We start from the raw sequence: 13634 nt of genomic DNA on the forward strand, positions 1-13634 counted from the left end.
CCTCCTGCCTCAGCCTCCCAAAATGCTGGGATTACAGGAGAAAGCGCTTCTTGAAATCACAAAACCAGCCCAGAGCCCTGCAGAATCTGCAGCATTTTCTCTCTAAGGTCTTCATGTGTTGTGTGAAAGGAAAATAAAAAACTCAGGACCCCAATTCACTCTGCCAAAAAGGAAACAAAATTAAGCTGAAAGCTGAGTCATGCAAGGAGCTGTCTTTCCTTTTGTTCCTAAGCAGACAGCGACAGATAGAAGGTTAAATATCCCCACAAGGAGCTACTCTGTGTTCACCTTACTTTCTGTAAAGTGCTGATTTACTGAGCAAGAGACAGACATGTAAATGATGATTCCTCTACTTGTACCTTTTCTTTTGTAACATGTGGATTACCATACTCTCTTTCCCCTCCAGCCAGCTTTTCTTTAAATACTGAAGCCCTCAAACTCCTCTTTGGAGAAAGGCACAGACCACAGACTGTTTCTGAGATTCTGCTTTTTTCTTCTGGGCATATCCTTAACCTTGGCAAAATAAACTACTAAATTGATTGAGACCTGTCTCAGATACTTTTTGGTTTACAGTTGCTAAGCCTTGCTCTTTCGTTGAGAGAATGCTTGCCCTGCTCTGCCCCACCACCACCTCAAACTATTATATGAACATGCTGCTAAGAACACAAACACAGTTTCTGCATTCTACTGACAGTATTATTTTATTTTATTTTTTTATTTTTGGAGATGGAGTTTTGCGCTGTCACCCAGGCTGAAGTGCAGTGGCTCGATCTCAGCCCACTGCCATCTCCACCACCTGGGTTCAAGTGATTCTCCTACCTCAGCCTCCTGCGTAGCTGGGGTTACAGGCTCCCACCACCAAGCCTGGCTAAGTTTTGTATTTTTAATAGAGACCGGTTTTCACCATGTTAGCCAGTCTGGTGTTGAACTCCTGTAATCTGCCTGCCTTGGCCTCCCAAAGTGCTGGGATTACAGGTGTGAGCCACCGCACCCGGCCAGCATTCTCTTGTTTACCATCTGCAAATAAACTAACTCACAGTGCAGAAGCACTTACCGAGTGAGGCAGAAGAGACTCCACCATTTGTACCACCAGGGGCTTTGGTAGAATATCTTCCTGTTTCCTGTCCTAACAGATTTTCAGGCATGCAGTTAGTAGTTTGACCAGGGGGAAACAGTTTCAGCTGCAAGTAACAGAAAACAAAATGGAGAAGTATTTTTCTTCCCTACTAAGTCAGGTTGGTGGTGGGGAGCTGGGATGGTGCTCCACAGGGGAAGGGGCCCCAGCTCCTCCGAGCTTGGTGCTCTGTCCTATGTGGTTCCAATCTCAAGGCCCAAGCTGGTGGCATTTCCATTCCAGGAAGCAGGATGGAGAAAGAGGCAAAGCTAAGAGAGCAAAGTTTCTGGAAGCTGCCTGCCATATGGCATCTTGCATACATTGCATTAAGCGGAACTTTATGTCTGTACTGACTGCAAGAGCAATAGGGAAATGTCTTTATTTTGGGCAGCCACAGATCTTGCTCCCAATTCTATTACTACAGAAGAGGCACTGACCAAATGGATTGATAGATGAGGAGAAGTCATTAGCAGCCTGTACAAAAGAGGCCCATGGCAAAACTTTAAAATTCTAGAACATTCCTAGCAAACGTGAGGCCAGTAGTGACTGAAGTCCTGGTATCATTATCTGGTCACAGAACAACCTGGAGATGTGCCTGCCTGCTTTGTGGTGTGGTGCTAACACAGTATTTTGGCCTGGTTAAATTTTTCTTATATAAAACATTTGCTTTTCATTCTGATTCAGAAAGGTAACTTTTCTGTTTTGCTTTTTTTTTTTTTTTTTGGAGATGGTCTCACTCTGTCACCCAGGCTGGAGTGTAGTGGTGCAATCTCAGCTCATTGCAACTTCCGCCTCTCAGGTTCAAGAGATTCCCCTGCTTCAGCCTCCCAAATAGCTGAGAATTATAGGTGCGCACCACCATGCCCAGATAATTTTTTTTTTTTTTTTGTATTTTTAGTAGAAACGGGGTTTCACCATGTTGGCCAGGCTGGGCTCCAACTCCTGACCTCAAGTGATCCACCTGCCCCGGCTTCCCAAAGTGCTGGGTTTACAGGCATGAGCCACGGCACCTGGCCTAGTTCTGTTTTATTATTAACAATAACAGAAACGCTCCTATTTCCTCTCCCCCATCGTATCACCAATATCCCTCAAGTGTATCTACTTCTGTCTTCTCCATCCCCATGCTGGTCCAAGTCACATTGTTCTTTCACCTGGGCTATGGCAAAGACCTTCCACTGCTCCTTCTCCCCATTCCCCAGTCCAGCGGTCTCTTGTCCCCTCCTCAGTTCACCTCTGGACAGAGGGAACTTTAATTTTTAATTTAATTTTTATTTATTTCCAGAGACAGGGTCTTGCTCTGTCACCTGAGCTGGAGTGCAGTGGCATGATCGAATTCCTGGGCTCAAGCGATCCTCTTCTTGCCTCAGGTCTGCCAGGACCACCCTCCTCCCCCGAGTCCCACCCCACCGCCCCATCCCCCTCCTCCATCTGTGAGCCACGAGGCTTCTCACAGTCGCCCACCCTGCCCTGCTCTCAGAACCTGCAGGCCTTGGCCTAATGGCGGCCTGAGGCAGGGGCCTGGAAGCCGATCGCCCCGCCACAAAGGTTGGGGGTCCGTGGCCAGAAGGAGGACCCAGGCAAGGCTGAGAGGGACTCCGGCAGAAACTGAAGGGGACCCCGGCTGAGGCTGAGGGGGGACTCGGGCAAAGGCGGAGGGGAACCCGGGCTGAGGCTGGGGGGGATCTGGGCTGAGGCAGAGGGCGACTGAGACAGAGGGGCACCGAGGCAGAGGGGAATCCGAGCTGAGGCAGAGGGGTCTTGGGCAGGGACACGACCTACCCGGAGTCCGCAGGCCCACCGGGCGGAGGGACTGACTGAGCGGCCCGCAGCCTGGTGTCGTGACGGCCTCGCACCGCGCCCTCTTCCCCGCGCTCAGCTCCCTCCAGGGCGGAAGCACGGGTCGAGCGTTGGTGACGTCATCCATGGCTGTGCTTGCGACGCCCTGTCACTGGCAGGAACCAGGTACTGCGGCCTGCAGCTCCCGGGATGATCCCCTCTGGGCCTGAGGGCCTGGCCCACTGTCCCCGCATCCCGGCCAGCGACCCCCGTTTTTAGTTACCCGCTCGCCCAAAGGCAGGGAGAAGTGGAAGGTCTGGGCCTAGATAGAAGCAGGTGTCATGCACTTGACGTGACTGATGACTGCAAACTTTGGTCGATTCTTTTTGAGGGGAGGATGGAGGACAGAGATGGAGTCTCGCTCTGTCGCCCAGGCTGGAGTACAGTGGCACCATCTCGGTGCACTGCAACCTCCCCCTCCTGGGTTCCAGCAATTCTCCTGCCTCAGCCTCCCAAGTAGCTGGGATTACAGGCGTCTGCCACCACTCCCAGCTAATTTTTGTATTTTTAGTAAAGACGGGGTTTCACCATGTTGGTCAGGCTGGTCTCGAACTCCTGACCTAAGGTGATCCACCCATCTCGGCCTCCCCAAGTGCTGGGATTACAGGCGTGAGTCACCACGCCCGGCTGGATGCTTCGTTTTGTTGGATTGCACACCTGTACCCGTCTCCTCACTCCCCCATCGGTGATTTCCTCTTCCCACCCTATCCCTGCAATTAAAGTGCATTTTCTTTGGAAACTTTTTCTAAATCTTTGAAATAATTGGAAACCTCTGGTCTTGCTATGCCTTAGTCACAAGTCAGTGCGCTAGGACAGTGGTACACAGAAGAAAAAGGCAGTAAAGCTGGTGAAACGGAATGCTGAGTTCTCCCTTGTGAATAGGGACCCCCCCATCCCCCACCAACACACACACACACACACACACACAGACGGCCACACTGCTAGGCTTCTCACAGTCTCCCACCCTGAGCAACCCTGGGGGTTTGCTGCTAATGCAAGGAACAGTGCCCAACACAGGCTCCCAGTCTCTGCTTGTTTAAAGATGCATGAGATTTGGAGTGAATCACTAAAGTAACTGGATTTACGCCACAGCAAATAAAACAGAGTATGTCCCGTAAAGATGAAAACCTGCGGGGCTTGTGAGACTTTGAATTTTGGCCACTTACTCTGGCAAGCCCTGTGACAGCTGAATGAGTGCCAAGCACAGGGGGCTGACAGTGGCCTGGCCTTGAGATGGCCGGACCTGGACCAGCAACTGTGACTCACTTTCCCTGCCCTGCCTGGAAAGGGGTTTGAGGTATTTACCACCTTCCCAGTAGTGATGAATACACAGAAAGTAACATCTCTAGGTCATTCTGAGCTCCTTAAAATGGAAAATAAGAGGACGGGCGTGATGGGTCATGCCTGTGATCCCAGCACTTTGGGAGGCCGAGGAGGGCAAATCAAATCACTTGAGGTCAGAAGTTCGAGACCAGCCTGGCCAACATGGCAAAACCCTGTGTCTACTAAAAATACAAAAATTAGCCGAGTGTGGTAGTGCACGCCTGTAATCCCAGCTACTCAGGAGGTGGAAGCAGGGGAATCGCTTGAACCCGGGAGGCGGAGGTTGCAGTGAGCTGAGATCACGCCACTGCACTCTAGCCTGGGACAAGAGCGAAACTTCGTCTCAAAAAAAAAAACAGAAAATGAGAAACTTTCCCCTAACAGTGTTGCACGGTTACTTGGGCAAAACTGACTCGCCACCAGAGAGACTTGACTCTCTCCTGGCAGGGACAGCGTCTCTGAGGTCTCTAGTGGCCCAATCTGTTGCCCTTGTATTACCTGGTATCGTGTAGGGAGGATGACAGCTGTTGTTTGCCACGCGTTCCTGACAGAAATAACCCTTCCAGTCACTCACCGTGAGCCTGACTAGTAGAGACTTTAGCAATGGGGAAATACCGCAGACTGTTCCATCAGGACAATGCTGGGCCTGCAGTCCCCAGGGGGCACCCATTTGCTTAGCCAAACCCCAGACGTTTCATTTAAAAGCAGAAGTGAAAGGAAGACCAGGTTCCTGAAAGGGTTATTCTGACTTAGTCTGGCTATAAAAATGCTATTGGCTGTTATTTGGCGTGGCCAAAGTGCACCCAGAATGTCTTCTCTCTCCATTCAGTGCACGCGTTACTTTGGCTAAAAGAAGGTGAGCGGCACTCTGCCCTTCCCGAGCAAGCATGGAGCAACAGGATCAGAGCATGAAGGAAGGGGTGAGTGTGTTGCTCAGGGAAAGGGGCCAAGAACAGGCTTGGCTGCCAGGTCCTGTTCAGCCTTCCTGGAGAGTCGCTGGGGGGCTCCTGGTATTGCAGAAGGAACTCTGTGTTGGGAGGGATCATGGTGGGGCGAGGGGGAAAGTCTTGTCCAGCAGGTGGTCTTTTATAGGGAGGAGAGAGGTTTAGAGACAAATGCTCTGTGGAAATCATTCTACTGGAACAGCCTTTAAAAGCAGGATCTGTAACTGAATGGAAGAGACCCAAAGGATTCATTTGTCCCAACCTGAACCAAACATGTTAGCTGCAAAATCCTTCTATGTTTGGTGAGATGTTTTGCTCTGCTTTTGTTTTGCTTTTGGCTTCAGGGCAGTTAATTAACCTTTTCAGCAAGTAACATAGCTGAGCTGCACGAAAGCAAGCCAAACTCAGAGAAGGCGTTGCTAGATTTGAATTTAGTTCAGATCTGTCACGTAGGTTTCCTGCCTTTTAGATACTGAGGGTCCCTTGTTTTAGAGACGAAAGATTTTCATGGACTCCCACAACATAATTGCAGTTTACTTTCTAGATTCCCTTGATTGAGGAAAATGCATAATGTCAGAAAAGTAACGTTGACTTATTAACACTTTAAAAGAATTTGCATTTGTTCATCACAATAGCATCTGCTTATATTTGGAGTGGAGGAAAGCAGTTCACATTTTTGCAAAACAGCATTTGGTCAGGCATGGATGTGAGACCCTCACCACAGGCAGACTGGAAACATGCTCTGTAGCACATAGATTAAGACTGGGTCTTGGGAGGCCGAGGTGGGTGGATCACCCAAGGTCAGGAGTTCGAGACCAGTTTGGCCAATGTGGTGAAACCCCGCCTCTACTAAAAATACAAAAATTAGCCAGGCGTGGTGGCGGATGCCTGTAATCCCAGCTACTCAGGATGCTGAGGCAGGAGAATCACTTGAACCCGGGAAGCAGGGGCTGCAATGAGCTGAGATCGCACCATTGCACTCCAGCCTGGGCAACAAGAGCGAAACTTCATCTCAAAAAAAAAAAAAAAAGTGGGCCTGGGAAGTAGAAACCCCAGGATTCATTCCTGCTCCATCCTATTCTAGCTGTAAGACTTGGGCAAGTTCTTTAAGTCTTCTGTGTCTCAGTTTTCTCATCTGTAAAATGGGAATAATAACCATACCACCTCATAAGGTGCTGCAGCAATTAAATGAGACAATGCATGTAAAGTACCTGGCACAGACTGAGTTCCCCGTAAAATGTTACTACTTTTCTTTCTCTCTCTCTCTTTTTTTTTTTTTTTTTTTTTTGACACAGAGTCTCGCTGCATCACCCAGGCTGGAGTACAGTGGTACGATCTCGGCTTACTGCAACCTCCACCTCCTGGGCTCAAGCAATCCTCCCACCTCAGCCTCCTGAGTAGCTGGGATTCCAGGCATGCACCACCACACCCAGCTAATTTTGGTATTTTTAGTAGAGACGGGGTTTCACCATGTTGGCCAGGCTGGTCTAGAACTCCTGGCCTCAAGTGATCCACCCACCTTGGCCTCCCAAAGTGCTGGGGTTGCAGGTGTAAGCCACCATGCCTGGCCTTTGTAAATGTTACTACTTTTCAAACTACTTTTAGAGCTGGTTTCTCCACCTCCGCATGATTGCCATTTGGCGCTGGCTAATGCTTTGTTGTAGGGGCTGTCTTGCGTGTTACAAGATGTTTAGCAGCTTCCCCGGCTCTACTTTCTAAACGCAGTAGCACCCTCCCCCAGGAGTGACAACCAATGTCCCCGAGAGGGCAGAATCAACTCCCAGCCCTCAACGGAGAGTCACTGCTTTGGAGTCTACTCAGCCCCTTCACTTGGGTCATCTTGTCTGTCTCACAACTAAGAAAGTGTTAGACAAATCAAGTGTTATCACTTCCATTTTATAGAAAAGAAATAGAGGTGATGAGGACTTAGGTGTTTGGGGGTCAGGGAGGTCCTCTGCTGTCCAGAGAAAGGCACGACTGCCACGTTCCCCACGTCCCCCATGTGCAGCTGTAGAAAGGAACGGAAACACCCCCACGTGGCAGGCCCTGAAACTGAGTAACACATTGCAAAAGGAAATGATTCAGATGGCCACATGCGAGAGGCGTGGGCTGACCCCAGCTACCCGCTGCCTCAGCCCTCCAGGAAAGGAAGCCTCTTCTGAGCCAGAGGGATGAAGGTGGAGATGGGCTCCCCGTCCTGTGAGCAGCCTGCCCCTTGGGGAGAAAGACAGGGCGTGTTGGGCTTCCCGAAACACTCCAAAGGAAGCGATTCCAATAGTCTATAAGAATCTGGGAAATCATTAAGTGCAGCCGAGAGGGGATGTAGGCGCCAAGGAGAAATGTGGGGGCAGGCGAAGGCTACAGAGGCTGTGCCGTCTGGGGAGAAGGGTGTCTGGCAGTGTGCGGAGCCACTCCCTACCCCTCAGTAGTGTGTGGCAGTGGCCTCACTGGCCTTTTCTGTTCTTTGTCTTTCTTTTCTCTTTTAATTTTTATTTTTTTATTTTTTTAAATTTTGAGACAGGGTCTTACTCTGTTGGTCAGGCCAGAGTGCAATGATGGGATCATAGCTCACTGCAGCCTTGAAGTCCTGGACTCCAGCAATCCTCCCACCTCAGCCTCCAGAGTAGCTGGGACTGCAGGCATGTAGCACCATGCGTGGCTAATTTTTAATTACTTTGAAGAGACAGTGTCTCATTATACCCAGGCTGGTTTTGGGCTCCTGGGCTCAAGTGTGCCTTCTGCCTCGGCCTCCCAAAGTGCTTGGATTGTAGGTCTGAGCCACTGCACTCAGCCCTGCTTTTCTCCTATGTAGAGGGCAAACACTGACATCTGTCAGATGTGCACCAAGGACTTTCTGCCAGGAAAAAAAGACTCTTGGTCTGAAAGAAAAAAATAAATGGGTTAGGGGGAAAAAAAAGATACAGCAAGGTACTTTACAACTACATAAGAATTGAGGGCCAGGTGCAATGGCTCTTGCTTGTAATCCCATCAGTTTGGGAGGTTGAGGCAAGCGGATTGCTTGAGCCCACAGGTTTGGGACCAGCCTGGGCAACATGGCGAAACTCGGTCTCTACAAAATATACAAAAATTAGCTGGGCATGGTGACTGCGCCTATAGTCCCAGCTGCTCTGGAGGCTGAGGTGGGAGGATGCCTGAGCCTGGGAGGCAGAGGTTGCAGTGAGCAGAGATGGAGCCACTGCACGCCAGTGACTCCAGCCAGAGTGAGACTGTCTAAAAAAAACAAAGGATTGTTGAATAAAGTTCCCCACCTCAATAAAAAGATGCCAAAATGCTTTGGAAAATAAAGACACATTTTTGTGGAGTGGCTCTACCAGCAACTAGTTGAGTATCCTAGAGCAACTAACACCCCTCCGTGCTCTCTGGGTCCTCATTGATATTCATTTGTAATTAATAGATTAATTAATTAACCCATTTGTAACACCTGCTACAGACCAGGCGTGGTCCTAAGTGTTCTATATCTGTGAACTCATTTATTCCTGTGGCGGTATCATTATCCTCAAAAAAACTTTTTTTTGAGGCAGGATCTGGCTCTATCACCCAGGCAGGAGTGCAGTGGCACAATCACGGCTCATTGCAGCCTCCTGGGCTCAAGCAATATTCCTGCCTTGTTTTTAAATTTTTTTTTGTAGAGATGAGCTCTCACTATGTTGCCCAGGCTGGTCTCAAACTCCTGGGCTCAAGCCATCCTCCTGCCTCGTCCTCCCAAAGTGCTGGGATTACAGGCAGGGACCACCAGGCCAGGCCCATTATCCCCATTCTAAAGGTGAAGGAACTGAGAAGTTCAGGGAGTTCCCAAGGCCACATAGCCCAGCAGAGCCAGGCTTGGATCCCACACTCCTGGGCTCCAGAAGCTGTGCTCCAAACCACTACAGCGGCTAACATCTCTCCCTGCCTCTCCCACTACTTGTTTGTGAAACTGAGTTCAACAGTGTGATAAAGTGACAGAGCTTGGGCCGGGCGCGGTGGCTCAAGCCTGTAATCCCAGCACTTTGGGAGGCCGAGACGGGCGGATCACGAGGTCAGGAGATCGAGACCATCCTGGCTAACACGGTGAAACCTCGTCTCTACTAAAAATACAAAAACTAGCCGGGCGAGGTGGCGGGCGCCTGTAGTCCCAGCTACTCGGGAGGCTGAGGCAGGAGAATGGCGTAAACCCTGGAGGCGGAGCTTGCAGTGAGCTGAGATCCGGCCACTGCACTCCAGCCTGGGCGACAGAGCGAGACTCCGCCTCAAAAAAAAAAAAAAAGTGACAGAGCTTGAAGTGCTGATCCTCCATGAGCGCTAACTATTCCAGGGGTGTTTGCATTCTGACTGGAGATTCCTAACAAGGAAAAGTTTGGAACTGAAAGAATGTCTCTCTAACAACAGAAACTTCAAGATGGATTTCTAAGGGAGATGGTTTGGGCTTCCTTCTCAGTGACTTTGAATCGCACCCTGTCAGAAGGTCAGCCTTGAGGATCGTCGACCTAAAAAAAGAAACTGAAGCAAAATTGATGTAGATAGTGTATTGGGGCCAAGGTTGAGGACTGGAGCCCTGGAAAACACTGGGAAGTACTTTGGAGAGCATAGGAGAGGTTCACGTTTTTAAAGAAAAAACGACAAATCAGGAGAGGAGTGATTACTGGTTGTTTGTTAGGAATTCTCACTGGTTTAGAGAAATGACATTGATTTAGTGATAGGCTATGCATTGGTTTTTGTTTTGAAACAGAATCTTGCTCTTGTCACCCAGGCTGGAGTGCAATGGCGCAATCTCGGCTCACTGCAACCTCCACCTCCCAGGTTCAAGCAATTCTCCTGCTTCAGCCCCCCGAGTGGCTGGGATTACAGACGTCTGCCACCATGCCCGGCTAACTTTTTGTATTTTTAGTAGAGACGGGGTTTCACCATGTTGTCCAGGCTGGTCTCAAACTCCTGACCTCATGATCTGCCCATCTGGGCCTCCCACCGAAGTGCGGTGATTACAGGCGTGAGCCACCGCGCCCAGCCTACATTGTTGACTGTAGAGTATGTGCTCTGGTGTCTGGTGTATGGCATTGTTAGGCTAATTTACAGCTACTTGGTGGCAACACTCAGTGTAGAGTCCACATAACAGGCAGATGACTTAGCTCACATGGGAATAAGGTGTGACTGCTGCTGTATTTCAGTGCTTTGCTAGACCGGTCATTTAAAGGGGTACACATCCCCCCAAAAGTTTCTTTTCTTTCTTGGGGTGGTGGTTATTACTAAAGTCTCAAAATATTCTCTGTATTATGAAAGGCAGGAAACTGGTTTACTGACAGCATGAGGAATGTGGTTTCTGGTTTCTCCCTGAAGCACAGCTCAGAGTCATGGCAACCTCCTTAGCCTCTAAGGAGAGCCCCTCCTGGTCACGGCTGGGGATCACTGGGGTCTCTCATTTTAACAGGCTGGCCAGAGACCCACACATCCTCTTCAGCCCCTCCCTTTTCCTTATGCCCTAATCCAGCCCAGTACCAAATTCTTTTTGTTCCCTCTCCAGGAAAGCAAAAAAAGAAAGAAAGAGGGCTTAAGCCTTCTTTCTACTATGTGCATCTTTATTAAGACGATAACTCAATACCATACAATTTCACCCCTCTAAAGTACACAGGCCCCGGCTGGCACTGTGGCTCACACTTATAAAACCAGCACTTTAGGAGGCTGGGGTGAGAGGATTGCTTGAGATCAGGAGTTCAAGACTAGCTTGGGCAACATAGTGAGACCCTGTCTCTATAAAAAATGTAAATAAAAGCCTGGTGTGGTGGCTCACACCTGTAATCCCAGCTACCCGGGAGGCTGAGGCAGGAGAATGGCTTGAACTGAGGAGGTGGAGGCTACAGCGAGCTGAGATTGTGCCACTGCACTCCAGCCTGGGCGACAGAGCGAGACTCCATCTCCAAAACACACAAACAAAAACAAAAACATCTAAATAAATAAAGTATACAGGCTGGACGTGGCAGCTCACACCTGTAATACCAGCACTTCGGGAGGCTGAGGCAGGAGGATTGAGACCAGCCTGGGTAACTAAGCGAGACTCTGCCTCTACACACACACACACACACACAGTACATATTAATATATAAAAGTATACAATTTATCACCAGCGTGAAATTAGCCAGGCACGGGAAGACACGCCGCATCATCTTACATGTGGAATCTGAAAAAGTTGAACTCTCTAAGTCGAACTCACAGGCTGAGAAGTGGTATCTCATGCTAATTTTTATTTGCGTTTTCCTCATGGGATACCAAGTCTTTTTAATTTGCATCCTCAATAGTCGTCAAAGCTGGCACTTTTAACCCCTACCACGGCCCGTTCCATTACCCAAGTGCCCATCTGCTGTCTGCTGCCTTCTGTAGTAACCCGATCCTTGGTCTCCCTTCTGCTCTGCACGTAGCAGCTGGAGTAATTTTTTATTTTTTGAGACAGAGTCTTGTTCTGTTTCCCAGACTGGAGTGCAGTGGCGTGATCTCGGCTCACTGCAACCTCCACCTCCCGGGTTCAAGCGATTCTCCTGCCTTAGCCTCCCTAGTAGCTGGCACTACAGGCATGTGCCACCACGCCTCGCTTATTTTTGTATTTTTAGTAGAGATGGGGTTTTACCATGTTGCCCAGGCTGGTCTCAAACTCCTAACCTCAAGTGATCCTCCTGCCTTGGCCTCCCAAAGTGCTGGGATTACAGGCATGAGCCTGGAATAATTTTTTAAAAGTCCAAATCCTTCCATCCCACTCCCCGGTTACACAGCATATGGAGGGAACACCCAGTCTGTTCTGTGGCCCTCACCCCAGCTTGCCCTCCTTTCCCCAGCTGCAGCCACACTGGCCAAATTCCAGATGCTCAAAGGTTCTGAGCTCCGCCTGCCTCAGGCCTTCCCACAGGCTGTTCCCTTTCTCTAACCACTCTCTTCTTCCCCTCTTCTCCTCAGCTGAAATGTTGCTCCTCAGACCTCTCTTTTTAACCACTCCTGTGTTTTTCTTCTTAGTACTTACTACAGTTACAGTTTATTACATTCTCATGTAGTTTCTTAAGGTGTGTCTTTACCATTGGACAATAGTCTGCTGGGGGCAACCGTCTTGCTCACTGGCGGGTACTGTGCTTCCTGGAGTCCAGTTAGCTGGCCATACGTATTTGTTTCATGAAGACGGTTGGACCAGCAGGGTTAGTGAGAACCCACCCAGAATAACTTTGCTACTCGTAGGAGAGTGAGCCATGATTCCTGCGGTGCCCACAGAATGTGCCTGTGGCTTGAATTCAGGGAGGAAGTGAAAGAATGGAGGGTAAATTGAATGCTCTATCCTCAGAGACTCTATAGCCTGATCATTTAGTGGCTCTGATCTGTCCTCCATAGTTTCTCTGATCATTTTTGCCGGGATCCCATCAAAGCAGTCAGGGAGCTGGCTATCCATGGTGCCTGGCAGACCCCCCAACTCTGGGGCATGAGCCCTGGGAACCAGCCAGCTCCACCAGCTGGGCTGTGCTTGTTGACTGTGTTGCTGGCCAGAACCCCACCCCTGACCCCAAAGGACTTCAAACCTTAGGGCCCTCATCAGGCTGAGGGAGTGGTCAAGAGCTGCACTTGGCTGTGTGAATGAAGCTGGTTGCAGTTTCATCTTACTGAGAAGAGAATTAGGAAAGAACCTTTTTTTTTTTTTTTTTTTTTTGAGATAGGGTCTCGCTTTGTTGCCCAGACTGGAGTGCAGTGATGCGACCATAGCTCACTGCAGCCTTGAATTCCTGGGCTCGAGCGATCCTCCCACCTCCGCCTCCTGAGTAGCTGGGACCACAGACATATTCACCACCATACCCAGCTAATTTTTAATTTTGTTTCTGGTAGAGACAGGTCTCCCTATGTTGCCCAATCTGGTCCCAAACTCCCGGGCTCAAGCGATCCTCCTACCTTAGCTTCTCAAAGTGCTGGGATTACAAGCATTTGCCATCACATCCGGATGTTTTGTTTTGTTTTGTTGTTTTGATGAGTTAGGGTCTTGCTCTGTCACCCAGGCTGGAGTGCAGTGGTGAGATCTCAGCTCACTGCAACCTCTGCCTCCCGTGCTCAAGTGATCCTTCCACCTCCGCCTCCTGAGTAGTTGGGATTACAGGTGCGCATCACGCCCAGCGAATTTTTGAATTTTTAGTAGAGACAAGGTTTCACCATGTTGCTCGGGCTGGCCGAGAACTCCTGGGCTCAAGCAGTCTACCCACCTCAACCTCCCAAAGTGCTGGGATTACAGGCATGAGCCATCGTGCCCAGAAGAAAAAATTTTAATCAACATTTTCTTGCCTTTCTTCCCCCCCACCCCTACCCCTCTCTCTGTAACACATTCAAGCGGTGGAACAGCTATAGGGCAGGGATTTTTGTCTGTCTTGTTTGTTCACCACTATATCCCTGACACTTAGAGCAAT

At 49.6% G+C, this 13634-nt stretch overlaps 1 protein-coding gene across 4 annotated transcripts in view; it reads left to right on the forward strand.

Annotated features, from left to right (window-relative positions):
* Positions 1 to 2525: 2525 nt before the first annotated feature.
* The window catches only part of SLC2A5 (solute carrier family 2 member 5), a 34219-nt gene continuing 23110 nt past the window's right edge, over positions 2526 to 13634 (forward strand). Inside the window, exons 1-2 of one of the 4 annotated variants that reach the window (XM_031934738.1) lie at positions 2526 to 2734; positions 5103 to 5193. In XM_031934738.1, coding sequence (XP_031790598.1) covers positions 5161 to 5193 — 33 coding nt within the window. In that variant the 5' untranslated portion in view covers positions 2526 to 2734; positions 5103 to 5160. Of the gene's footprint in view, positions 2735 to 4868; positions 5194 to 13634 lie in introns of those variants that run through there. The other 3 variants (XM_023215272.3, XM_031934739.1, XM_031934740.1) reach the window with 3 other exon arrangements.

This window comes from Piliocolobus tephrosceles, chromosome 1 (genome assembly GCF_002776525.5).
Source record: "Piliocolobus tephrosceles isolate RC106 chromosome 1, ASM277652v3, whole genome shotgun sequence".
Taxonomy (NCBI): Eukaryota; Metazoa; Chordata; class Mammalia; order Primates; family Cercopithecidae; genus Piliocolobus; species Piliocolobus tephrosceles.